Source organism: Dasypus novemcinctus, chromosome 4 (assembly GCF_030445035.2).
Source record: "Dasypus novemcinctus isolate mDasNov1 chromosome 4, mDasNov1.1.hap2, whole genome shotgun sequence".
In the NCBI taxonomy this organism is placed as follows: domain Eukaryota; kingdom Metazoa; phylum Chordata; class Mammalia; order Cingulata; family Dasypodidae; genus Dasypus; species Dasypus novemcinctus.
The window spans coordinates 168,481,279-168,509,104 of NC_080676.1; the positions used below are offsets into that span (position 1 = coordinate 168,481,279).

Consider the following 27,826-nt stretch of genomic DNA (forward strand, 5'->3'; position numbering starts at 1 on the left):
AGCTCTCTGAGGCAGTTAACTTATTTCATATCATTGAGGTCATATAGTATTTGTCCTTCAATGCCTGGGTTGCTTCACTCAACATAAGATTCTCAAGGTTCATCCATGTTATCACGTGCGATTGTAGTGTATTGGTTCTTACAGCTGAGTAGTATTCCATTGTGTGTATATACCACATTTTATTGATCCACTCATCTGTTGATGGACTTTTGGATTGATTCCAACTTTTGGCGATGGTGAACAATGCTGCTATGAACATTGGTGTACATATATCGGTTTGTGTCCTTGTTTTCAGATCTGATGGGTATATACCTAGCAGTGGTATTGCTGGGTCATATGGCAAATCTATGGATAATTTTTTGAGAAACTGCCAAACTGTCCTCCAGAATGGTTGGATCCTTCTGCATTCCCACCAGCAATGGATGAGTGTTCCCCTTTCTTCACATCCTCTCCAGCATTTGTATTCTACTGTTTTTTTCATGGCTGCCAATCTTATGGGAGTAAGATGGTATCTCATTGTAGTTTTGATTTGCATTTCCCTGATAGCTAGGGATTTGGAGCATTTTTTCATGTGCTTTTTAGCCATTTGTATTTCTTCTTTGGAGAAGTGTCTGTTTAAATCTTTTTCCCATTTTTTAAATGGGTTGTTTATCTTTTTGTTTTCGAGATCTATGAGTTCTTTATATATGCAAGATATAAGTCTCTTATCAGATATATGGTTGCCAAATATTTTCTCCCATTGTGTGGGTTCCCTTTTTACTTTCTTGACAAACTCCTTTGAGGTGCAGAAGGCTTTAATTTTGAGGTAGTCCCATTTATCTATTTGTTCTTTTGCTGCTCGTGCTTTTGGTGTGATATTCATGAAGCCATTTCCTATTACAAGGTCCTGTAGATGTTTCCCTACACTGCTTTCTAAGGTCTTTATGGTCTTGGCTCTTATATTTAGGTCTTTGATCCATCTTGAGTTGATCTTTGTATAAGGTGTGAGATGGTAATCCTCTTTCATTCTTCTACATATAGCTATCCAGTTCTCCAGGCACCATTTGTTGAATAGGCCATTCTCTCCCAGTTGAGAGGGTTTGGTGGCTTTATCGAATATTATATGGCTATATACATGAGGTTCTATATCTGAACTTTCAATTCGATTCCATTGGTCTGTGTGTCTCTCCTTATGCCAGTACCATGCTGTTTTCACTACTGTAGCTTTGTAGTATGTTTTGAAGTCAGGAAGTGTGATTCCTCCTATTTCGTTTTTCTTTTTCAATATGTCTTTGGCTATTCGGGGCCTCTTTTTATTCCAAATAAATTTCATAGTTAGTTTTTCTAGTTCCTTAAAGAAGGCTGTGTTGATTTTTATTGGGATTGCATTGAATGTGTAGATCAGTTTTGGTAGGATAGACATCTTAATAATATTCAGTCTTCCTATCCATGAACAGGGAATATTCTTCCATTTATTTAGGTCTTCTTTGATTTCCTTGAACAATCTTGTATAGTTCTCGATGTATAAGTTTTTTACCTCTTTAGTTAAATTAATTCCTAAGTATTTGATTTTTTTATTTACTATTGTGAATGGTATTTGTTTCTTGATTTCCTCCTGATCTTGCTCATTATTGGTGTATAGAAAGGCTACTGATTTTTGCGCATTGATCTTATAACCTGCGACTTTGCTAAACTCATTTATGAGTTCTAGGAGCTTTGTTGTAGATCTCTCAGGGTTTTCTATATATAGGATCATGTCATCTGCAAATAATGAAATTTTGACTTCTTCCCTTCCAATTTGAATGCCTTTTATTTCTGGTTCTTGCCTCAGTGCTCGAGCCAGTACTTCCAAGACAATGTTAAATAGGAGCGGAGACAATGGGCATCCTTGTCTTGTTCCTGATTTTAGAGGGAAGGATTTCAGGATTTCGCCATTGTAAACAATGTTGGCTTTAGGTTTTTCATATATACTCTTTATCATGTTCAAAAAGTTTCCTTGTATTCCGATCTTTTGGAGTGTTTTTATCAGGAAGGGGTGCTGTATTTTGTCAAATGCCTTTTCTGCATCTATAGATATAATCATGTGGTTTTTTTCTCTCAATCTGTTTATATGGTGTATTACATTGATTGATTTTCTTATGTTGAACCATCCTTGCATACCTGGAATAAATCCCACTTGGTCATGGTGTATAATTCGTTTAATGTGTTGTTGAATACGATTAGCAAGTATTTTGTTAAGTATTTTTGCATCTAGGTTCATTAGAGAAATTGGTCTGTAATTTTCCTTTCTTGTGGTGTCTTTGTTTGGCTTTGGTACTAGGGTAATGTTGGCATCATAGAAGGAATTAGGCAGTGTTCCTTCTGTTTCGATTTTTTGGAATAGTTTCAACAGGATTGGTGTTAGTTCTTTCCGGAATGTTTTGTAGAATTCACCTGTGAAGCCGTCTGGCCCTGGGCTCTTCTTAGTTGGGAGATTTTTAATGACTGATTCTATCTCTTTGCTTGTGATTGGTTTGTTAAGATCATCAATTTCTTCTTTCGTCAGTATGGGCTGCTTATGTATTTCTAGGAATTTGTCCATTTCCTCTAAATTGTCATTTTTGTTGGAATATAGTTTTTCAAAGTATCCTCTTATGATAGTCTTTATTTCTGTGGGGTCAGTGGTGATTTCACCTTTCTCATTTCTTATTTTGTGTATTTGCATCTTTTCTCTTTTTTTTTTTGTTAGTCTCGCTAAAGGTTTGTCAATTTTGTTGATCTTCTCAAAAAACCAGCTCTTGGTCTTGTTTATTTTTTCAAGTGCTTTCTTATTTTCTATTTCATTTAGTTCTGCTCTTATCTTTGTTATTTCCTTCCTTCTTCTTCTTGTTGGGTTACTTTGTTGTTGTTTTTCTAATTCCTTCAAATGTGCAGTTAATTCTTCAATTTCTGCTCTTTCTTCTTTTTTGATATATGAATTTATGGCTATAAATTTCCCTCTCAGTACCGCTTTTGCTGCATCCCATAAATTTTGGTATGTAGTGTTATCCTTATCATTTGTTTCAAGGTAGTCATTGATTTCTTTTGAGATTTCCTCTTTGACCCACTGTTTTTCTAAGAGTGTGCTGTTTAATTTCCAAATTGTCGTGTGAAGTCTGGGTCTCTGTCCCTTGCAAATTTCCAGCTTCACTCCACTGTGGTCAGAGATATTGTTTTGTATGATTTCGATCTTTCTGAATTCATTAAGCCTTTCTTTGTGGCCTAGCATATGGTCAATCTTGGAGAATGTTCCATGTGCGTTTGAGAAAAATGTATATCCTGCTGTGTTTGGGTGTAATGATCTATATATGTCTATTAGATCCAGCTCTTCTAATATACTGTTCAAATGTTTTGTTTCGTTAGTGATTCTCTTTTGAGATGTTCTGTCCAGAGTTGATAGTGGTGTATTAAAATCCCCCACTATAATTGTAGATGCATCTATTCTTTCACTTAGTTTTTCCAGCGTTTGCCTCACATATTTAGAGGCGCCCTTGTTAGGAGCATAAATATTTATGATTGTTCGATCTTCTTGACAAATGGTCCCTTTCACTAAAATATAGTATCCTTCTTTGTCTCTCACAATTGTTTCGCATTTAAAGTCTATTTTGTCTGATATTAATATAGCTACTCCTGCCTTTTTTTGGTTGTTGTTTGCTTGTATGATTGTTTTGCAGCCCTTCACTTTCAACCTCCATGAGTCTCTGGGTCTAAGATGTGTCTCTTGTAGGCAGCATATAGATGGGTCGTATTTCCTTATCCAGTGTCCCAGTCTGAATCTTTTGATAGGTGAGTTTAATCCATTGACATTCAGTGTTATTACGTTTAGAGAGTTATTTATGGTAGCCATATTTTTGTTGGATTTGTGTTTGTTATATTTTGTTTGTATTATTTTATTTTCCCCTTCTATTTTTGTCTTTCTTGTTGCTTTTACACTCTCCTCCATCTCTGATTGTCCTGTTTTTTCCTTTCTTCCTGCAGAATTCCCTTAAGAATTTCTTGAAGGGGAGGTTTCTTGTTGATATACTCTTTCAGTTTCTGTTTATCTGTGAATATTTTGAACTCTCCATCATTTTTGAATGCTAGTTTAGCTGGATAGAGTATTCTTGGTTGAAAATTTTTTTCCTTTAGTACCTTGACTATATCATACCACTGCCTTCTTGCCTCCATCGTTTCAGATGAGAAATCAGCACTTAATCTTATGGAGTTTCCCTTGTATGTGATGGTTTTCTTTTCTCTTGCTGCTTTTAGAATTTTTTCTTTGTCTTGAGCATTGGATAATTTGACAAGTATATGTCTTGGGGTGGGCCTGTTGGGGTTTATGACCAGTGGAGTGCGCTGTGCTTCTTGGATATGTACATCTGTCTCTTTCAGTAGATTTGGGAAGTTTTCATTCATTATTTCCTGCAACACTCCTTCTGACCCCTTTCCCTTCTCTTCTCCTTCTGGAATGCCTATAATACGTATGTTTGAGCGTTTTGCGTTATCATTCAGGTCCCTAAGTCCTATCTGGATTTTTTCTACCTTTTTATTGACCACTTCTACTATCTGTTTGATTTCCAATGCACTGTCTTCCACATCACTAATTCTCTGCTCTGCCTCTTCTAGTCTGCTGATATTTGCTGCAAGTGTATTTTTGATTTCTTGAATTGTGGTGTTCATTTCCATCATATCTGTTATTTTTTTGCGCATGTCTGCAATTTCCCCTCCAAGTGTTGTCTTCACGCTGTTAACCTCTTTCATTACTTCATCAAATTTGTCGGTGATAAATGTTCTGAGATCTTTCATTGCTTGTGCGAAGTCCTGCCCCCCTTCCTGATTTTCAGTTTGTTGATTGGATTCAGCCATGTTTTCCTGGTTACTGGTTTGGTTTGTAGATTTTTGTTGCTGTCTTGTCAACATTTTTTCTTGACGGGTTTAATCAGTTCCTTAGCTTCTTTGTCTAGTCTTGGAGATTAATTAGCTGTTGTTTTTGCGTAAGTGTTATATCTTCTCTTTGTCACTTTGTTCTTCTTATTCCAATTTCTTATTGCTAGTTAAGCTCACTTTAAAGGAAAGTATTAGTGCTGGGGAAAGTCAGTTGTGTAAGGAAGGAAAAAGTGTGAAGTAGTATTCGTGATATATGTTTGCAAAGCAACAATATGAGTTCTGGGAGGATGGAGGTTAGATCATGTAAATTGTGTAGAGTTACAGTAGTAGGAAAGTACCTATAATGAGGTAGACGACTGAATATGGGAGGAATGTGGTACGTACTAAGAGGCTATTGTTTTCGTGAGAGAGGGAAAGAGAAAAGAAAGGTAATAGTTTCAGGGACGAATACCAGATGGAAAACTAAACAAAGGTATTAGAAATTAAGATTTAGACACTTTGTGGATCAAAGAAAGGGAGATGGAATATAGGAGAGATAGCAGATGGTGGAGGATATCAAGTTGTAGGGGAAAGGGGATAGTGTAGATAGGCTAAATCTATTCACAGAGAAATGAGGCAGTGGAGGGTGTGGAAACCCAGCAAATGTGAGGTATTTCCTGTAGGACCTATTGTATTGTTAAGGTAAAATAGTATAAGAAGAATATTGGGGACAAGAAAGAGAGGATTGAAAAAAAAAAAAAAAAAGAACAACAAGAACAACAACAACAACAACAAAAAAAAAACAAAAAAAAAACCAAAGAACAGAAACCCCGCCGCCAGGCTCGGCTGGGCTCAGCCGGGCTCCGGTCCCCCGCCCGCCGCCCGCCGCGGCTCGGCTGGGCTCGGCCAGGCTCGGCCGGGCTCAGCTTTACCGCCCGGTGCAGCGCGGCTCCGCTCTCCTGCTCGCGGCGCGGTGCGGCTGGGCTCAGCTGAGCTCAGCCGGGCTCCGCCCCCCACCCGCCGCGGCTCAGCCGGGCTCGGCCAGACTCAGCTACCCTGGCCGCCGCCCGCCGGGGCTCCGCGCGGTGCTAGCTGCCTCGGCTCCGCCTAGCCAAGGAGGGAGTCCTCCACACGTAGCTGGGATCTCCGTGTATATTTCACAGATGGATCCTCTCTGTTACCTTCCCTCCAAATCGATGTCCAGACACCTCCGTACCAGGAAAAATCCCGAAACAGCCGGTCCCAAAGAGTCTCCGACGCCTCCCAGCCAATTCCCCCCAGGAGCTAGTAACCGGGAAGTTCACTCAGCCGCCATCTTGCCTCCCCCTCCTGAAAAGTCCCAATTTATATCTTATAGACCAGTCCTTTCCGTTACCTTCCCACCAAATCGATGTCCAGACACTTCCTGCCCTGAAAAAATCCTGAAAAAGCCTGGTCCCGGAGAACCTCCAGCGGTGCCCAGCTGCCTCTTCCCAGGAGAGACGGCAAGGCAAGCTCACTCAGCCACCATCTTGCCGGAAGTCCTCTGAGGAAGGGTCTTTAAGACTCCTCTGCTCCTTTTACCCGGGGTGGGTTGGAACAGGCCTGCACTCAGAGCCGGGCCGCACCGATCAGAATAGCTGGTGAAAAGCACCCCCAGGTCCTGGGGGAGGAGGTCTTTCCACCCCACTCTGCACCAGCTCGCGCGCACTCGCTGCTGCGCAGAGCGGGTTCTGCACACGTCGCCGGGTGACACGCCTCTCCCCTGCTCCTCCTGGGCTCTGCAGCTCCACCGGCTCCAGAATCTCGGAAGAGTTGATTGATGCCATGTCTGCCCTCTAGCAGTATTCCTGGAGCGTCGTCTGCAGCCATCTCCCACAGTCCCTGCCCCGATTGCCTTTTCAATGATGGTTTTTGGCAAATGAAAAGTCTCAGGTTAATATAATTAAATTTATCTATTTTTTCCCCCTTTATGGTAGTGCTTTTTGCATCTCATTTAGGAAGTCTTTGCCAAACCTAAGGTCATGAATATAGTCTCCTTTGTTTTCTCTGAAAAACTTTATTGTACTTTTCACATTTAGGAATTTATTTCTGTGTGTGGTGTGAGGTCACAGTCATTTTCTTTCCTTATGAACAAAATGCATCCAGTATCATTTTTTGACAAGGCTATCCTTTCCACAAGATACAGCAATACTGCTTTGCCATCTCTCAGGTGGAAAATATGTAATTCTGTTCTGTTCTGTGGGTCTTTGTCTATAATCTTCCCTGAATTACTGCAGCTTTAAAAGTCACTGTATTGGGAATGTGCATCACCCAGCTCTGATTTGCGAGTCTGGCTCTTGGGTTGTGCGTCCTCCACTCTGATTGTGAGTCTCAGTGTTCATTGCATGCATCCTCCTGTGTGATTGTGAGTCTGGCTGTTGGGTCGTGCGTCCTGTGTGGTTGTGAGTCTTGCTGTTGGGTTGTGCATCCTCCTGTGTGGTTGTGCTTCTGGCTGTTGGATCGTGCGTCGTCGTGTGTGGTTGTGAGTCTGGCTGTTGGGTCGTGCGTCCTTCTGTGTGATTGTGAGTCTGACTGTTGGGTCATGCATCCTCCTGTGTGGTTGTGCGTCTGGCTGTTGGATCGTGCATCTTCTTGTGTGGTTGTGAGTCTGGCTGCTGGGTCATGCATCCTCCTGTGTGATTGTGAGTCTGGCATTGGGTCGTGCATCGGCCGCCTATGTGATTGTGAGTCTGGCTGTTGGGTTGTGCATCCTCCTGTGTGGTTGTGCGTCTGGCTGTTGGGTCGTGCATCCTCCTGTGTGGTTGTGCGTCTGGCTGTTGGGTCGTGCGTCCTCCTGTGTGATTGTGAGTCTGGCTGTTGAGTGTTGGGTGCCCCAGCTCTGTCCTTGGCCCTTGGCGTTCTTACAGAGATTTAAAAATCAGCTCACAGATAGCGAGAAAGACGTCCTTTGGGGTACTGATTGGCATTGTATTGCATGTGGATTTATTTTGAAGAGATTTTGATATCACTACAATGCAGAACTTTCCAATTCATGGTTGTGAAATATTTTCTTTTTTTTAGTCATGGTTTAATTTCTCTTGACAATATTTTATATTTCTGAGCACAGAGGTCTTAAGCATTTTTCATTAGGTTTATACCTGTTATAAATGGTATAATATTTTACATTTCTTCTTTTTTGATGTTTGTATATGGAAATGGAATTGATTTCTTTAAAAGTGAGTTTGTATCCCATGGTCTTGTTCTATTAACTTATCTTTGTAGTTTATACTACATCTTCTCTTTGTCCTGTGTACAAAGTCAAGTCATCTGTGAGCAGTGACAGCATTATTTTGTCCCTTCCATTATTTGAATGTCCTTTATTTCTTTTTATTTTCTTACGCACAAGCTAAAACGTGCAGTACAATGTTTAATAGATGTTGTGATAGTGGACGTTTTTATGTCCTCCATCCTGAAGGGGAGGCTGCTGTAATTTTGTTTGCTTGTGGGATTTTTGTAGAAATTCTTTGTTATATTGACGAAGTTCTCTTCTATTCTTAGTTTGCTAAAGTGTTTCATCATGAGTGGGTATTGAATTTTATCACATTTTTCTACATTTATGAGGATGATCATGTTCCTACATAATCCCCTCATTAATTTGTGAATTAAATTGATAAATTTCCAAATCTTAAGCAGCCCTTGCATTCCTGGTATAAATCTTGTTTGGCCAAGGTATGTAATCCTTTTTATAAGTATCCACATTTGATTTGCCATGTCCATGTTCACTAACGAGATCAGTCTGAAGTTCTTTAAGAAAGGAATTCTCTGCCCAGCTCAGTGCGACCTCAACTGCTGGGTTCTTTTTCTGCCCGATGCACTTCCTGAGACACCAGGTTTTCAAGGAGAGAAAGGGTTGATTTGCCAAAGGAGGTCAGTGGCTTAAGGGCCCCAAATCTGCCTCCCCAAGTTTGAGGATTTTAGGGGTTTTGTGGGTTCAAACGGGGAGGGTAGAGTGGTTACTATCTCTGTAGTAAGTCCACAAGGGCGAGCCTAGTTTGACATAACCATAAAGGTAAGATCAGTCTTGTGAGTCACCGTACTTTCAGATGTTAACCTTTGGCTATTTCACAGTATACTGGAAGTGAAAAACGTCCGTATGATATTCAGTAGTCATCATTGTTTGTAATTCTCCACCCTCAGTTTCACGAGGACCGTGGTTGGCGGACAGCCCCCCTTGTTAAATCCAGCTCTCCGACAGCCCTGGAGGTAACCGGTGGGGGTCGCAGGCCTGCTGGGTGCTGTTCCTCGCAGGCTTTCCTTGGGAGCAGCCCCTGCCCAGACCCCACAGACCTGCAGAGACTCTCAGACCTGCTGCCCCGGCAGCTCCCGCAGCACAGTCCTGCCACCACCCTTTCTCCTTCACGGTTTCCCTCCCCAGCTCTCGGGGTCCGCTTCTGAAGAGCCAGCCTGGGGACACACCCCCCTCCTGCACTCTCCTTGTCGGGAGTTTTCCTTCTGCGCTCGCTCATACCTGAGAGAACTGCCACTGCGGGGATGTAAGCGGGCGCCGTGCGTGTCCGTTCTTCCCTTTGCTGACGCTGGCTGCTTGGTCCCCCTCGCCCTGAGGAACGCCGCTCCTGTCCTTTTTGCTGTCGGCTTTCTGTGAGGAAGCCTCCCGTGTCCACCTGCACTTTGATGAGGCCCCTTAAAGAGCACTCTGTTGTCTTGTGAGCCCGCCCGGGGTTGGTCTTCTGAAGTTAGCGCACCTTTTCTTCTATGCTTTCAGTTTTCTCTTTTCTGGTTGCAGCTGTTCCTCTACCTTAGATTTAGCTGCGGTGTTCTTTGGCTTTTTTTTTTTAACTGGGGTCCACAGGACTTCAAGTTTGGAAAAATTATATCCATAATCTCTTGCTACATTGCTTCTCCCTCATTTTTTCTTTCTGAGTCCTATATCCTTTAATGTCCTTCTTTACAGTTTGTATTTTAATAAGTGCTTCAGGTTTTTTTTTTTTTACTTTCCTGTTTTCAAGTTCTCTAATCTTGTCTTCTGCAATTTCTAGTCTGCTGTGTAACTTGCCAGATTTTCTCTAGGTTCTTGGCTATGTTACAAAAAAGATTTTAAGAACATGCCAGTTTAGTTAGGCCAGTAGTTTACTAAGAAAATGAGAGAAGAGGAAGAAAAGAGCAGATTATGGGTCCCAGATATACTTGGAGGCTGGTCCAGGCAAAGAAGAAAAAGGAAAAAAAGGGTTGATTTACAGATTACACGTCCCCAGGTGTATTTGTATTCTGTCCATGCAGAGAAAGGGCAAAAATGGTGTAAAAGGGATAGTTTGACTTGTGCTTGCTCTTTTAAACTGTTAATTACCGCACCCCTTGTTAATGTTGGGCGAGGAGTCCAGCTCTTTGCAGTTTTGACTGCTGACCCCACTCATCAGTTCCCCTGGGGGCCCAGTGGCGAGGATGCTCGAGATGATTTGGGGCTTTTCCTTGATCCCGGACATCAAGGAAATTTCTCGTGGTTCCTCCAGCCGCATTCTGGTGGTGGGTCTTTCCTTCAGAGGGTTTCCAGGTGGGATTCCTTGGCCATGTGTTTCATGGCCATGGTTTTCTGCCAGGTCCCAAATTCATTTTTTGTTCCCTAAACTAGCCTGCCTCAAAACCCCTGGTGATTTCTTAATGTTAAGTATTGTATTTTTCAGTTTAGAGTTTTCATTTCTTCCTTCTAATTCCTATTTCAGCTATCTAGGAAAACGTTTCAGCATTCCATGCGTTTTCCTTTATTGCCTTGGATACACGTTAATTGTAGTGATTTTAAAGTCTGTTAACTCTAATATCTGGATCACCTTTAGCTCTTGCTCTTATCTATTTTTTTCTCTTGGTTCTTGGTCAGGAGAATTTCTTTTTTGGCATTCCTAATATTATTTTATTGGGTATTGAATATTTGTGTATTTAAAAAAATTACCGAGGCTCCAAATGATACTGTCTTTCTCAGGAGAAATTGCCCCTTCCCTCCTCTGGACAGACAGAAGAGTGGCTGGTCACTGCAGCCCACGAGGCTGGCCGAGCCCTGCAGTAGCCGAGAGTTCAGAAGAGAGTGGGTGTGGCGCCTGCACTGCATGGTGGAGCCTCGCCCACCTGCCCCTGCTGGTCTGTAAAAGCCTGACCTCCCCAGTTCCAGGAGACAGACTTTAGGCCATTAGGCCATCTGGTCTCCCTGTAGAAGTCAGCTCTCTCCCTGAAACCCGACGGCCCAGGAATTGGTCATTGAAGCACGTCAGGCCTGCGACCATGGGCCGCACTGCGACCAGGCCAGCGCCTCAGCTTTGCCTTTGCCTCCAGTGCCTGGCACACTCGGTGCCCCTTTCCTCCAGAGGGTCCCCACGCATGGTGCTGGCCCGTCATGGTTGCTCAGGGACCCCACGGTGCTCCTAGAGGAGTTTCAGGTGGGCCGTTAGCCTCCGCCTCAGCCCCAGGAGTTGGCATGTGCTTGAGGCGCCTGGGACTCGTGCAGCCAGCAGTGCTGGTTTCTCCCATGCAGGAGCGCTCCGTGGGCTGCAGGGTGCATGCCATGAGCTGCTGCAGGGCGGGTGCTGTGAGCTGCAGGTGAGTGCCACAGGCTGCAGGACACGTGCACTGGGCTGTAGGGTGCATGCCATAAGCTGCTGCAGGGTGTGTGCCATGAGCTGCTGCAGGGCGGGTGCTGTGAGCTGCAGGTGAGTGCCACAGGCTGCAGGACACGTGCACTGGGCTGCGGGGTGCATGCCATAAGCTGCTGCAGGGTGTGTGCCATGAGCTGCTGCAGGGCGGGTGCTGTGAGCTGCAGGTGAGTGCCACAGGCTGCAGGACACGTGCACTGGGCTGCGGGGTGCATGCCATAAGCTGCTGCAGGGTGTGTGCCATGAGCTGCTGAAGGGCGGGTGCTGTGAGCTGCAGGTGAGTGCCACAGGCTGCAGGACACGTGCACTGGGCTGCGGGGTGCATGCCATAAGCTGCTGCAGGGTGTGTGCCATGAGCTGCTGAAGGGCGGGTGCTGTGAGCTGCAGGTGAGTGCCACAGGCTGCAGGACACGTGCACTGGGCTGCGGGGTGCATGCCATAAGCTGCTGCAGGGTGTGTGCCATGAGCTGCTGCAGGGCGGGTGCTGTGAGCTGCAGGTGAGTGCCACAGGCTGCAGGACACGTGCACTGGGCTGTGGGGTGCATGCCATAAGCTGCTGCAGGGTGTGTGCCATGAGCTGCTGCAGGGCGGGTGCTGTGAGCTGCAGGTGAGTGCCACAGGCTGCAGGACACGTGCACTGGGCTGCAGGGTGCATGCCATAAGCTGCTGTGACTGGGCAGCCTGATGCTAGTCAGCAGGCTTTGGCTTCCGTTTCTCTTACAGGTGCTGTTTGTGTGGCTCATTGGGTTTCCTGCCCCTTCCTCCTCCGATCCCCGCTCTGCCTGCCTCGGCCGCAGTGCTGCTAGAGCACCACCTCGGACATGAGGAGTGAAAGTACTAGGCTGGGGTTACGCATATCTCACATTTACAAGGTAGTGCCAAACTGTTTTCCAGTTCACGCTTACTCCATCAGTGTGTGAGTTTTTTACCCTCTCCTTACCGTTGTCAACATTTGGTACTTTCAGGTTTATTAATTTTAGTTAATCTGCTGAGAATATCTGGTGATAGTCATTGTGATTTTAATTTGCATTTCCCTGATGCAATAGGTCACTGGAGGTCTTTTCCTATTTTTAAAACCATCTTGGAAAGTACCTATTGAATTAAGCATTTCCTGAATCTTTTCGCGCATATGTGATTGGGAGTCATCTGTGGAGTTCTTTTATGGATTCTGGGTTGCCTGCAGCGTCTCCGGCCGTCTGCTCTACCCTGTGATGGCATCTTGTGCACGGAAGCTCTGTGCAGCCTCTCTTTCTCCTGTATGTTACTGCTTTTGTGTCCTCTTGAAGGACCCTTTCCATAGGCAAGGTCATGGAATGCTTTTCTTATCTTGGGAAAGCATTACTGTTGTTGCTTTTCAAGTCTAACTTGACAGACACCTGGAATTTATTTTTGCTCATGGTGTGAGGTTGAGTTCGTGCCACATTCTTTCTATATTGATAACAGACTGTCCTGTTGGTGTTGAAAGTAAAGGCTGCCCTTTCGCTGCTCCTGCAGTGCAGCTTTGGCCATAAGCTGACGCGTCTACAATGGCTGGATCTACTTTGGGTTCTTTGTTTTATGCTGACTCATTTTTTTATCCTTGTGTCATTACCATACTCTGTATAGACTCTTGACCCCAGGAAGGCCGCAGGTCTTCGCATCTTGTTTGCTTCTTCAGGAGGGCCCTGCTGCCCGTGCCCTGTGTATTTCTGTGTCACTTTTGGTGAGCATGGCTTTGAATCAGTCCTTGAACATTGCACATCCCTCCACTTTCTGAAGTCTTTTTTTCACTTTGTCTCAATACTGTTTTAAAATTATTTGCTCTTTATTGCTTATGTATAGAAATTACTGATGTTTGTATGTTAATGTTATATCTGACAATCTTGCTAAATTCAACTATGGAAGATTCTCTTGGATTTTCTGCCTACACAATCCTGTCATTCTGTAAATAATAACAGTTTTCTTTATTTCCATTGTTTTACCAGAGCCTCTTGCCTCCCCCTTAGTGCCGTGTTAGATTTTCAGTAAAATGCTGAAAGCAGGTGTCTTTGACTTGCTTCTTCTCTCAGAGGGAGCATTCCACACCCGAGTCTCTGTACTAGAGGGAGCACTCCGCACCCGAGTCTCTGTACTAGAGGGAGCACTCCGCACCCGAGTCTCTGTACTAGAGGGAGCACTCCGCACCCGAGTCTCTGTACTAGAGGGAGCACTCCGCACCCGAGTCTCTGTACTAGAGGGAGCACTCCGCACCCGAGTCTCTGTACTAGAGGGAGCACTCCGCTCCCGAGTCTCTGTACTAGAGGGAGCACTCCACACCCGAGTCTCTGTACTAGAGGGAGCACTCCGCACCCGAGTCTCTGTACTAGAGGGAGCACTCCGCTCCCGAGTCTCTGTACTAGTCAGCCATGGGGCACTGATGCACAGCACCAGAACTCTGTTGGCTTTTGTAAAGGGTATTTATTTGGGGTAGAAGCTTACAGTTACCAGGCCCTAAAGAGTTCAACTTAAATAGTCCATAAAAGGTACTTTCTCATCCAAAGTCAGTTGCTTCATGTTGACGCAAGATGGCAGGTGACTTCTGCGAGGGCTCAGCCTGCCTCTTTCTCTTAAGGCTCCGTGGTCCCAGCTTCTTCTGATCTCAGCTGTGGCTGGACGAGGCTCACCTGCTCTCTCATCTTCACAAGGTCAGCTGTAAACCATCAAGCGAACGTCTCAGCTCTCCCTAGGGCTCCAGCATCAAAACCAAGTTCTCTTCTCTGCCTTGTCTTTCCCTGTGCGTCTGTTCCTCTGTGTTCTTGATGGAGCATCTCTTTGTGTAGCCCCCCAGAGGGGCGGGGACTAACCCTGCATGCCCTAGTGACGTGGTCAGATCAGAAGCCCTAATATTGATTTAATCAAATAAACTTAAAGCCTTTGAATTTTAATCAGTCGAAGGGCATCATGCCCAGAGGAACAGACCAGTTTACAAACATAATCTCTCTCAAACTGCCACAGTGTTTTGGTGATGGCGTTTCCTCTAGGATTGTTAGATATACCCTTTATCACCCTAAGGAAGTTTCCTTTCATTTAATATTTAAGAAAGATTTTTAAAATCATGAATGACTGTTCAATTTTTTGACAATCCTTCCATCTATTGAGATGTCTGGTTTATTTTCATTTTTAACCTTCTAATGTGGCAAATTATTTCAATTTTCAGTTAAATCTCACATTCCTGGGATAAAACTGGCTTGGGCACAATATATTATCCTTTTTGTATAGGGCTGAATTTGGTATGAAAATCTTTATGTATTACAGTGATCAGCATCTCAAAATCACCATTTTAAATAGGTTAAGGCAAAAATGTTTTGTTTTTTTTTTTTAAGATTTATTTATTTATTTAATTTCCCCCCCTCCCCTGGTTGTCTATTCTTGGTGTCTATTTGCTGCGTCTTGTTTCTTTGTCCGCTTCTGTTGTCGTCAGCGGCACGGGAAGTGTGGGCGGCGCCATTCCTGGGCAGGCTGCTCGTTCTTTTCACGCTGGGCGGCTTTCCTCACGGGCGCACTCCTTGCGCATGGGGCTTCCCCACGCGGGGGACAGCCTTGCGTGGCACGGCACTCCTTGCGCGCATCAGCACTGCGCATGGCCAGCTCCACACGGGTCAAGGAGGCCCGGGGTTCGAACCGCGGACCTCCCATGTGGTAGACGGATGCCCTAACCACTGGGCCAAAGTCCGTTTCCCAAGGCAAAAATGTTTTGAGTTGAATGTTTTTCTCATTTATTAGATCCCACAGTTTGCTTGTTCCTTTACGTACCTGAGTTTTAGTATTATTTACATTGAAATTTGAACATTGCTTCCGAGAGTACGTCTGCTCAAACCGCATGTGGTTCTGCCACAGGAACCTGAGGGGGCTCGCTGGTGGCCTTGCATCGCTTCCTCGGCTCGCCGCGCAGGAAAGTGCCCACGGCTGCCGTGGGTGCTGAGGAGGGCTCGGCTCTGCTGCCTTCCTGCCCCGTCGCCACTCTTGCTCCTGTAAACCTCCCTGGATGCGTTCTGTCCCTCTCTTTTTCCTTGGTTTCTCTTCCATCTTCCTCGTTAAAGCTCTGCCTTGCCAGGCACTCACGAGAGCTGTGCGCTGTGCACAGAGGCTGCGCATCAGCAAGGGAAGCGTGGGCAGGACCTCGGAGGGCTAACGCCGGATCCTGGGCCATGACCCCTCCAGCCGCTGCTGGCTCTGGGCAGATTACTTAACATCTCCCTGTCTTCTCCTGAGTAGAGTGGAGACCAAGACACAACCACCTCCTAAGTTGTTGCTAGGTGAGTTCTATGCTGCTGTTATAAATGATGTGTAACGCATTATAGAAAGAATGCAGCGTTGATTGGAAAAAGCAGGGTGAAATTTCTGGAACATTACACATACATGTATATGTGGGCACATGCATGTGTGTGTACACAGGCAGAAAGAACACTTCCTATAGTCCCAATTTTCTACAATGAAATTCTTTCATTTTTGTATTAAAAATCTGTATGTTATCTTTAAGAGGCATCTGTGATGTTCATTACAGCATTGTTCAGAATAGTTATCAGTTGGAAACTACCTGAATTTCCAGTGATAGGAAAATGGTACATGATGGGATACAATGATTGCTGCATTAAAGTGTTAATTATTAGTTTCCTAAATTTTACTTTGCTTAGTATTTTTATTTTATTTTAGGCAAACTTTGGAGTCGGAGTTTAAAGCTAGCTTATACTCTACTTAATAAACTGACTAGTAAGAATGAACCACTACTTAAAGCTGGAGACAGAGTAAGTAACTAGAATGTAACTTTATTGGAGTGAGCTAAAACAGAAACTTGAAAAATCTGTTTCATTGACATTAGTGTTCTATCAGGCGGTTAGATCATAGCATTGATAAAAGGAATTTATAGTCAGCAATTAACAAATACTAAAGATAGAAAAAGTCTGTGATGGTGTAAAATGACTGTTCTTATTGTCCCTCATTGCACATTCACTGATTCTTCATTTTCTTTTCTATTTGAATTCATATATGTCGCTGTTAAGAAAATATTAATTAAAATTTGCATATTAAATTTCCAAAGCATAAAGTTTATGAGTTAACTTTGACCTTATTTTGAGATTATATGTGCTTTAGAGTCATCTCCTTCCCCATCCCCTGCAGCCAGCACCCCCTTCTTACCTGTCTGCAGGAACTAAGTGCAGAGGAGGCTAGAGGCCTACTGTGTTGTCCTGTGCTGCTCAGAATGGTTGACAGTAGCCTCATGTGGCTGTTCCAATCAACCACAATTAGATAAAATTACAGAGTGTTCCTCGGGCCCATGAGGCACATTGCACGGGCTCGGTAGCCACATGTGGCCGGTGGCTCCTGCGTTGGGCAGGGCAGAGATCCAGCGTTCCACTTATCGCAGAAAGTTCTCTTGGGCAGCAGCGCGCTAGGGGGGCTGATCGAGGCTTGAGGACCCCAGGTGTACCAGGGGGCCCAGGAGGGAAAACAGGAGACTGGGAAAAATCAGCATTCAGTCACGGAATCACTAGTGGAAGAGGTCCTGTGATCTGATCGCTTGGCAACGAACCTCTCCTTTGGCAGCTACCCTAGAGTTCCACGAAACCAGTAGGCAAGGACATTTGAGTGAGAAGCTTCCAGTGTGAAAGAAAACAACCAAAAAGGAAAGAAAAGGGAAGAAAGAAGGAAACAAAGAAACAAATGTGGAAGAAAGCTAGATATAGAAACAAATTTCTTTTGAAAATTAGTATTAATGTCCCTGGAGATCTGAGATGCAGATTTTATTCCCTAAATCAAGAGAACGATGCTGGTAGGAAAGACCAAGAAATGAAAAGTAGGGAAGAAACATAGTGCGAGAAGTGAAGACTGATCAAGAAGCCCCCGCGGGGGTGGAGGTGGGGACCGCGTATGTTTTTTAATGTAACATTTTTTGTGATCTATGTATCTTAAATAATAAAAATAAATAATGAAAATAATTTTAAAAAGGATGGCCCAACATCTGACTAATAGGAGTTTTGTAAAGAGAAGGAGAGCAGCAGGTGGGAATTTTAAATGATGATAATGCAAGATGATACCCCAGACCTGGAGAGCTTGAGCGTTCAAAGTGAGAGGTCTTTCAGGGATCTAAATTGATTTGCAGCAAAGCACATAACGGTGAAATGGCATGATCCCAGAGAGCCAGAAAAGAATCCCAAAGCTTCCAAGAGGGACAAAAAATCAAGGTGTAGACAAAGGCTCGGCAATCACGGTGGCTTTGGGGCCTTTCAGTAGTTAGTCTGAAAAAAAGAGTGATACCTCTAGAATCTCAGAGATGTAGCTTTTTCTTGCAATTATGTTTCCCAAAGCATTCAACAAATGCAAGGATGATGTAGCCATTTTTAGACAGGTAGAACTCAAAAACATTTGCCTTCTGAGCACCCTTCCTTGGCAGGTTCCTAGAGGATGTGTTTCAGCCAAATGAGGGGTAAGCTCCAGACAGAGAGCCACAAAGTGAGGCCCCAGAATGGCCTCAGGCACCCAGAGAGGGCCAGAGGGAGGCCGCCCTGGTGGGAGGTGGTCAGCGGCAGGGCCAGGAGGGTGCCCTGGTGGGAGGTGGTCAGCGGCAGGGCCAGGAGGAGGGTGCCCTGGTGGGAGGTGGTCAGCGGCAGGGCCAGGAGGAGGGCGCCCTGGTGGGAGGTGGTCAGCGGCAGGGCCAGGAGGGTGCCCTGGTGGGAGGTGGTCAGCGGCAGGGCCAGGAGGAGGGTGCCCTGGTGGGAGGTGGTCAGCGGCAGGGCCAGGAGGAGGGTGCCCTGGTGGGAGGTGGTCAGCGGCAGGGCCAGGAGGGTGCCCTGGTGGGAGGTGGTCAGCGGCAGGGCCAGGAGGAGGGCGCCCTGGTGGGAGGTGGTCAGCGGCAGGGCCAGGAGGAGGGCGCCCTGGTGGGAGGTGGTCAGCGGCAGGGCCAGGAGGAGGGCGCCCTGGTGGGAGGTGGTCAGTGGCAGGGCCAGGAGGAGGGCGCCCTGGTGGGAGGTGGTCAGCGGCAGGGCCAGGAGGGCGCCCTGGTGGGAGGTGATCAGCGGCAGGGCCAGGAGGAGGGCGCCCTGGTGGGAGGTGGTCAGCGGCAGGGCCAAGAGGGTGCCCTGGTGGGAGGTGGTCAGCGGCAGGGCCAGGAGGAGGGCGCCCTGGTGGGAGGTGATCAGCGGCAGGGCCAGGAGGAGGGCGCCCTGGTGGGATGTGGTCAGCGGCAGGGCCAGGAGGAGGGCGCCCTGGTGGGAGGTGGTCAGCGGCAGGGCCAGGAGGGCGCCCTGGTGGGAGGTGATCAGCGGCAGGGCCAGGAGGAGGGTGCCCTGGTGGGAGGTGGTCAGCGGCAGGGCCAGGAGGGCGCCCTGGTGGGAGGTGGTCAGCGGCAGGGCCAGGAGGAAGGAGGGCGCCCTGGTGGGAGGTGGTCAGCGGCAGGGCCAGGAGGGTGCCCTGGTGGGAGGTGGTCAGCGGCAGGGCCAGGAGGAGGGCGCCCTGGTGGGAGGTGGTCAGCGGCAGGGCCAGGAGGGCGCCCTGGTGGGAGGTGATCAGCGGCAGGGCCAGGAGGAGGGTGCCCTGGTGGGAGGTGGTCAGCGGCAGGGCCAGGAGGGCGCCCTGGTGGGAGGTGGTCAGCGGCAGGGCCAGGAGGAGGGAGGGTGCCCTGGTGGGAGGTGGTCAGCGGCAGGGCCAGGAGGAGGGCGCCCTGGTGGGAGGTGGTCAGCGGCAGGGCCAGGAGGGTGCCCTGGTGGGAGGTGGTCAGCGGCAGAGCCAGGAGGGTGCCCTGGTGGGAGGTGGTCAGCGGCAGCGCCAGGAGGAGGGCGCCCTGGTGGGAGGTGGTCAGCGGCAGGGCCAGGAGGAGGGTGCCCTGGTGGGAGGTGATCAGCGGCAGGGCCAGGAGGAGGGTGCCCTGGTGGGAGGTGATCAGCGGCAGGGCCAGGAGGAGGGTGCCCTGGTGGGAGGTGGTCAGCGGCAGGGCCAGGAGGGCGCCCTGGTGGGAGGTGGTCAGCGGCAGGGCCAGGAGGAGGGCGCCCTGGTGGGAGGTGGTCAGCGGCAGGGCCAGGAGGGCGCCCTGGTGGGAGGTGGTCAGCGGCAGGGCCAGGAGGAGGGCGCCCTGGTGGGAGGTGATCAGCGGCAGGGCCAGGAGGAGGGCGCCCTGGTGGGAGGTGGTCAGCGGCAGGGCCAGGAGGAGGGCGCCCTGGTGGGAGGTGGTCAGCGGCAGGGCCAGGAGGAGGGTGCCCTGGTGGGAGGTGATCAGCGGCAGGGCCAGGAGGAGGGTGCCCTGGTGGGAGGTGATCAGCGGCAGGGCCAGGAGGAGGGTGCCCTGGTGGGAGGTGGTCAGCGGCAGGGCCAGGAGGGCGCCCTGGTGGGAGGTGGTCAGCGGCAGGGCCAGGAGGAGGGCGCCCTGGTGGGAGGTGGTCAGCGGCAGGGCCAGGAGGGCGCCCTGGTGGGAGGTGGTCAGCGGCAGGGCCAGGAGGAGGGCGCCCTGGTGGGAGGTGATCAGCGGCAGGGCCAGGAGGAGGGCGCCCTGGTGGGATGTGGTCAGCGGCAGGGCCAGGAGGAGGGCGCCCTGGTGGGAGGTGGTCAGCGGCAGGGCCAGGAGGGCGCCCTGGTGGGAGGTGATCAGCGGCAGGGCCAGGAGGAGGGCGCCCTGGTGGGAGGTGGTCAGCGGCAGGGCCAGGAGGAGGGCGCCCTGGTGGGAGGTGGTCAGCGGCAGGGCCAGAAGGAGGGAGGGTGCCCTGGTGGGAGGTGGTCAGCGGCAGGGCCAGGAGGAGGGCGCCCTGGTGGGAGGTGGTCAGCGGCAGGGCCAGGAGGGTGCCCTGGTGGGAGGTGGTCAGCGGCAGGGCCAGGAGGGCGCCCTGGTGGGAGGTGGTCAGCGGCAGGGCCAGGAGGAGGGAGGGTGCCCTGGTGGGAGGTGGTCAGCGGCAGGGCCAGGAGGAGGGCGCCCTGGTGGGAGGTGGTTGGCAGCATATGAGACTTAGAAGTTCGCTGTGGGTTAGTTATTTGGAAAAAAGCAGTGATGGCGTTTGGAATAAATTAGCCAGTGCATACACAGAAGGCAAAGTAGCTGTTGCCTTCAGACAGAAAAGAAATGCGTACTTGGCTAAAAAATATAAGTATGTTGTGCTTATGAGTTAAATTTTCTGTTATGCTTTAGAATGATCCTGTAAAAGTAATTATAATATTTTTTGGGCTTTAGGATGAGTCTGTAAGAATCTCTAATAGTTATTTTTCTTGGAAAGAAGTCTTATAAGGATAAAGGCTTTACAGATACTTTCTTGACTTGCAAGAGAATTTCCATAGTTATGTTTAATATAAAAAGATCAGTGAGGTCTCTGAATGAATTAGTTATCAGAGATTGGTGACAAAGTCAACATCCTATGACAGTATATGTCATCAAATTGTGTACTTAATGAATTCTCTAAGAACATATTTCCCATACCAAACATGTAGTTTGGAGATTATAAAGTTCGCAGGCAACCACTATTAAAAACAACTTTTGAAGAAGGATTCTGCCTTTGTGAAGAAGCAAACTTGTTAGAAACTTGATTTCCAGACTTCAAGTACAGAGTAAATATAGATTAAATTTTGTCTTTGAAACAGAGGGTTTACTCATTGTTACACATTTTCAAAAGCCCTGTTTTAATAGTTTACTTAATTAAATACTATTTGACTTATAACCTAAGATTTCAAACACAATTATTACAATATTTGCAGCTTACAAGGGCTATATTTCATAAATAGCTTTTGGTTTAACCTAGTATTATAAAAGTTGGAAATTGGGATAGGAGAAAGGTAAGGGGAAGGAATGCAAGAAAGTTAAATACTTGTCTATAATGGAAATAAGATAGGTATCTTATTTTTTTTAAAAATCGGTAATATCAGCATAATCTTTGGAAATATGATAGCAGCAGAAGGAAGATCTGAAAGTATTTTTAAAGTGGCTGCCTTGGGGAGTGGGGAAGGGTGAGATGGGGCTGTGGTTTTTCGTTGGCATGCTTGTTGTTTCATTCCCTGTGGTGTGCGTGTGTAAATAAACGGGAGCTTGTCGCTGGCAGCGCAGCTGGTGCTGGGCGGAGGGCAGCTGTGGGCCAGTGCTAGGACATGCTCGTCTAGGACGAACCACCTGGGCGTTAGAACTGTTTCTTTGAGAAGTGTTTTAGCTACAGTGTGATTCTTTCTCTACCCTCAGGCTGGTAATTTACAGTGACAGCCTTGTCGCCCACGTCCAGCCCGTGCAGCCACGTGGTCAGAGCGCACAGGAGCCCCCGTACAGCCAGAGGCCTAGCACAGGCCAGAGGGCTCCCCAGACTGAAAGGCATTTACTAAAAGTTACACGAACGAGGAAATTCAGACCCCACATTAGGTTTTTTGAACTAAATCTAGAGAACTATAAGAAAACTAGAATTTCTGAATCCCACCTGATGAGCAGTCTAGACGCTGAAACGCCGGAACGTCCTTTGAGGTCTCACTGCTCTGCCTCTGCGGTTTCAGGTGGCGCTTGTGTTCCCCAACAGTGACCCTGTGATGTTCACGGTCGCGTTTTACGGGTGTCTCCTGGCAGCGCTGACTCCTGTCCCCATAGAAGTGCCGCTGACGAGAAAGGTAACTGCGCCGTCCAGTTGGAGGCCATGCGGGAGCTTTGGTTCTGGGCTGGTCGGGGGAGTGGGCTGCAGACCCGCGACCGGCCCGGTTGAAGGATGCAGCGGGGCACGGCGCAGGAATCCTCTGTCCGTGTGTCCTGTTCGTGTGCTGCCAACAACTCGGCTAGTAACAAACCCCAGCCATGCTCTCCGTAGGGGGAGCTGTTACATCTTGGTTGAGGAGCCTTTTCCCCTAAGGAACAGAATTTGTGATTAGATAAGATTTTGTTAAACTTTTCCCCAAAAGTGCTTATTTGCTGATGATGATCTTCATTCCTTAGGGATAAATGCATCATCACTGTGCTATATTGCGGCTCATCTCTCAGAGCACGTTTGAATACAAGATGAAAATTCCCTTATGTTTCTGTTCACTTAATGTTGGCAAGCAGTTTTTATTATTGGCAAATGATTAATGTGGGATACTTGCTGTTCTAGTTAGCAATAATATTTTAGATATAAATATCAGTAATCTTATTTTTGAAAAATACATCATTTTAAGAGTAGCCTAGGTGTTGTTTTTAGAAAGTCAGTATCTATCAGCCTCTCCCGGCGTTCAGGCAGTTGTTAATGTAAAGCGTCATCAACAGCAAATATTTGAAAATCCCCCAAGTACAATCTGCAAATAAAACCTACCAGTAATTTAAAAGGATAGTATATAATGATTCTTAGGGAAATTCTTTACCAGAAATTTGTCAACATATATAGAAAATTGACAAAACTTTACAAGGGGTGTGCATAAAGGAAGACTTAACTGAATGAAGACGTGCTGTATTTCTGCCTGGAAATAATTAATATTGTTGAAATGTCAGGCCTCTCCAAATTAATCTATAGATTTCCAACACAATCCAAGTAGGAATGTTATTGCTGTTATGATTGGAGTTAACAAAATGCTTCTAAATGTCACACGCAAGAATAAACCCTGAGAAATTGGCCCATTATGCAGAGCTTTTTTATTGCATCGCAAAAACAAAACAAAAAGCATCTATTAAATTTTAAAACTCTTACATTTTAATTTCACGAAAATACAGCATGTGCCTATGAAAGGATTAACGTGCTGTGTGTTTTGTGAAGGGCAGCAGGGCCCTTCTGGCCGTGGCGACGTCTCACGGCTGCCATTGCTTATTCCCCAGGACGCGGGCGGCCGGCAGGTGGGGTTCCTGCTGGGCAGCTGTGGCGTTGCCCTGGCCCTGACCACGGACGCCTGTCAGAAGGGCCTGCCCAAGGCGCAGTCAGGCGACGTGGCGACTTTCAGAGGTGAGTGTCCGGAGGGCGCGTGCTTCTTGGTCAGCTGAGCCTCGAGGCAAACCTCCAGGACCTGAGCATGTTCAGGGCTGAGGGTCTTCACCGAGGAAGACCTTGCTCGCGCCCCTGGCGCACCTGTCTGCATCTGGTGACGCAGAGCCCCCCTGGTTCTGAGCGTCTAGAGCGCGCCGTCCGCGTGGCAGCTGCTGACGCTAAATGTGCCTTCAGCCCTCCGGTCCCCCGGCCGCTCCCCGGGTAGAGCCTCATGCCCTCAGCTGCGGCCGTCTGTGCTCCGGCAGGTTGGCCCCCCCTGTCCTGGCTGGTGGTCGATGGGAAGCATCTGGCAAAACCTCCCAAGGACTGGCACCCTCCAGCTGCGAGCGCGGGGGCCGGGACCGCCTACATCGAGGTGAGGACCTCCCCGGACCAGGAGCCACCCTTTCGGGCTTAGGTTTTGTTTTACACGAGGGGACGTGCTGCCTTATTGTTTTCCTTTTAAAATTTCAGGCTAAGGTTTCTCCTTGAGTTTTACCTTCATAAAGGTAGAAACTTAAAAGTGCCATACCACACCGTACCCAGATCTCAGATCTCGCCCTGACCTGGTGCGTCCCTTACCGGGACACGCGATTTCACGGGCCGGCCGCTCGATGCCCCCGGCCCTGCCCCAGGACAAGCTGAAGGGTGCCTCCTCATATCAGAGCAAAGTGCGTTTTCCCGTCCAGTGCGAGGAATCGCGCCCCGGAGGTGGTCGAAGCCATCAGCTCCGTTCTGTCTGCCGTCCCCTCTAGAAACAGGACGTAACAGATGTTTTCTTTCAACATTTCAGTATAAAACCAGCAAAGAGGGCAGCACCATGGGGATCGCCGTGTCGCACGCGTCCCTGTTGGCGCAGTGCCGTGCTCTGACGCAGGCGTGCGGCTACGCGGAAGGTAAAGGCTGCTGGGGGCCGCTGTGCGCCTCATGCCGCGCGTGGTGGCAGCATCACTCTCCGGCCCGGCTGTGCCAAGCGAGGAGTGCTGTGGCAGGCCACGCCCGGGTCCTCTCAGCGCCAGGCGGCCACTCAGGGCGGCGGTCTAGGGAGCATGATGCTCACGCGCTGCCCGGCGACACGTGCGCTGGTTCAGTCTGACGGGGCTGAGTGCAGCGCACCCTGCACTTAAAAAAAGGAAAGGAAAAAGAAAACAGTCTTACGGGACACACCTCCCATTACTGCTTTCTGTGACTGTTTTTGGCTTAAGCTGTCGTGCATGTAAATATGCAGGTGCAGCCCTTATGGTCATAATAGACTAATTCGGTGTTAGATTATCTCTTAGTAAAGTGGAGGCAGCCCCCCATTTACTGTTAAATATCAAATGTTTAACTTACAAAAATATTGTAAAGATCTACAAAAACAGATACATGGTAGTTTCTTACCTTGCAATTCTGTCATTGAACTGGAAAGCAAAATAGAATGGAATTTTAAAATATCAAACATTGGAGTTTAAAAGCAAGAGACAGCTTGAGGGCACAGCTAAAGACGGTGGAAATTTGGAAAAGGATTTTAGGTATTTTCAAGGGACCTTTCGTAATTTTTAATATTAATTTTATCAAATCAAGTCCCATGGTTTTCTTTTTCCTCAGGCCCTGTGCTAATCCTACAATAGTCAGCTGTAATTTGGCCTTTTTAGCTAACAAAGAGACTGCTTCCATTATTCTCGCTCAGCGCCCACTGCACGTCCTGCACGCAGATGGGTTTCCCTCCCTCACGCTCGCTCACGCTCTGGTGCGGGTGGCCGTGGCAGGAGCCCAGGCGTGTCCTGCTGAGGACGTGGCCAGGCGCTGTGCTGGAACTGCAGGGACCTGCCCAGCTCCCTGGGACACGCCGTTACTCGCCTTGGAGGCAGAAGCGGGCAGGGGAGAAGCAGCCTCTGAGGGGAGGTGGGCCGGGAGCGCCTGGGCTCAGGAAGGAAATTTGTTTCTGGCCCTGGGGCGCGAAAGGAGGAATTGAGGAATAAAGATATCCCCAACTCCTCGTTCCGAAAAGAATATTCACCCAGAACATTGGCTGGAGCCCGTGATAAGGCCTGTGCAGTCTCTTAGGTCAGCAGGGCTGAATTTCAGTCCTGAGTTGTGTGCCGGGCCTTTGAGGAGCCCGTTCAGCTTGACCATCTTTGTCCACTTTCAGCGGAAACGTTGACGAACGTGCTGGACTTCAAGAGGGACGCCGGCCTGTGGCACGGAGTGCTGACCGTGAGTGCTGCGCGCCAGGTCGTCTGATGTCGGGTGGCTGCTCAGGTGTTCCTCTCGGTGTCGGTGCCCCCTCCCTTAGGGTGGGCTCGGGCCAGGAAGAGGCCGGTTGTGGTGACCGCAGGTGAGCGGCTGGGCCCTCACACGGCTCCTTCCTCCCGCAGAGCGTCCTGAACAGAATGCACGTCGTCAGCGTGCCCTACGCCCTGATGAAGGCCGACCCGCTCTCCTGGATTCAGAGCGTGTGCGCCTTCAGAGGTAACGGCCTCTCAGGGCGCCTCTGCCTGGGGTCCTTGGTTAAGGGGGAGGACAGCAGCGCAGCACTGCCCTCTGGCTGTCAGCGGAGCCCCGGGCGGTGCTGATGACTGCAGGGCTCCTGTGCCCTGTGGCCTGCGCTCGGCCACGTGGGTGCCAGGACACCAGGAGCAAAGAGGTCGGCGTCAGTGGAGCTGCCACGGGGAGGCCTGGGCTGCCCGGCAGGGCGGGGTGGGCAGCCAGCCTTCTGCCCCCACAGCATGTGCTCTGGCCCCCCCGCCCCCATGGCCTACGTCCCGCCCCCTGGTCCCCTGCCACCGCAGCCCCCACCCTGGTCCCCCTGCCCTCGCGGCCCGCGCCCCCCCCCCCGGCCCCCTCGCCCCGCGGCCCTGCGCCCCCCGTCCCAGCCGCTGCCCCCGCGGCCCGCGGCCCGCGCCCCCCCGCCCCGGCCCCTGCCCCCGCTGCCCCGCGCCCCCCGCCCCGGCCCCTGCCCCTGTGGCCTGCGCCCTGGCTCTGGCTCTGCTCTGGCGGCACCTTCCATGGCCCCGAGGTGGCCCAGGCTTTTTCATTGCACTAATTTGACACAGCCACCTGCGTTCCAGCTGCTGATCACAGTGCCCGTTCCTGGGCACATGGGCTGCTGAATGTGTTTTCAGATGTGGCTTCTAGTCTCAGAGCAGCTGTAGGTCCATTTTAGAGGAAAGCCAAAGCCAGCAGCGCCGTAGTGGGTACACAGCCAGAAGGGCGGCCAGCCGTCCATGCGGGTCCTCGGTCCTGCCTCTGCCCGCCCCCTCCCCTTCCCCTTCCCCTTCCCCTTCCCCTTCCCCCTCCTCCCCTCCCCCTCCTCCCCTCCCCCTCCTCTCTCTCCCTCTCCCACTCTCCTCCCTCCTCCCCCCTCCCCCTCCCCCTCCTCCCCTCCTCTCTCTCCCCTCCCACTCCTCCCCCCTCCCCCTCCTCCCCTCCCCTCCTCTCTCTCCCTCTCCCACTCTCCTCCCTCCTCCCCCCTCCCCCCCCTCCTCCCCCCACCCTCAGGCTTCCAGCCACACAGCACACAGGGTGGCGGCTGGCGTGCCCCAGCACCCTCCTCACACTCAAGTGAAGGTGCCACTGTTAAAACAGGTCAGCAGGTGCGGGAGGGCTGAGGAGGACGACACAGGTAGGTCTGGAAGGAGCACGGCAGAGCTCCGGAGGCTGCGCTCTCTCACCTGAGGACCTGAGCCCCATCTTAAGTCCAGTGGGGCTGGGGCAAGCCGCAGCCTCCTGGTGCGTCCGTGGCCGCGCACCACAAGGCGGGTGCCTTGTCTCTGGTTCAGGAGGCCGGAAGGCCAGAATCCATAGGTCAGCAGCCCGCGCCCAAAGCTGGGGTCCTAGGCCGCGCTTGCCGCTGTCTGTGGCATTCGCCGCACATGGAGCACCTGCTCTGCTCTGCGCCGGGGCCATTGTCCGTCTGCGCCCAAATCTCCTGTCCTCGCGTGCAGTCCGGGGCCTCAGCCGTTCTTGGGGCCGAGGGCTGGGGCTCGAGCATCTCGTGCACGGTCCTTCTCTCTGTGGCCTGTTTGTGCAGCCACAGTGGGGGCTGGAGGCGCGCCGGCCTTCACGCGGCGCACCGATGGCGAGGCCCCTCCCCCTGTTCCCTGCAGCCCGGACTGCCCTGGTGAAGTCTCGCGACATGCACTGGTCGCTCCTGGCTCAGCGGGGCCAGCGGGACGTCCAGCCTCAGCTCCCTGCGCATGCTGATCGTGGCCGACGGTGCTAACCCCTGTGAGTAGCTGGCTCTGGCCGAGCCACCCCACCCGCAGCATGGCCTGAAGCACGAAGGCGGCGTTGTACAGCACATAAAATAAGCTCTTGTTGGAGCCATTGCAACACCTTGTGTGTGCTGAGATCAGTGTAGTTCAGGAGCAACTCTAACAGTCGATGAAAGGACCAGGCCTTCGTGAAACGTCACCTTTCTTATTACTGGAACGCAGCTCTGGGATTGGGGGCGCAGCTCCTGTTTCCCTCCCAGGCGTCCTGCCCCAGGTCTGCTGC

At 49.5% G+C, this 27,826-nt stretch overlaps 1 protein-coding gene across 1 annotated transcript in view; it reads left to right on the forward strand.

The window, feature by feature from the left end:
- The window catches only part of DIP2A (disco interacting protein 2 homolog A), a 181,332-nt gene that overhangs the window by 107,372 nt on the left and 46,134 nt on the right, over positions 1-27,826 (forward strand). The window contains 9 exon segments of the mRNA XM_058296388.2: positions 16,131-16,222; positions 21,924-22,034; positions 23,203-23,326; positions 23,614-23,723; positions 24,141-24,243; positions 25,479-25,543; positions 25,705-25,798; positions 27,436-27,506; positions 27,508-27,556. Coding sequence (XP_058152371.1) covers positions 16,131-16,222; positions 21,924-22,034; positions 23,203-23,326; positions 23,614-23,723; positions 24,141-24,243; positions 25,479-25,543; positions 25,705-25,798; positions 27,436-27,506; positions 27,508-27,556 — 819 coding nt within the window.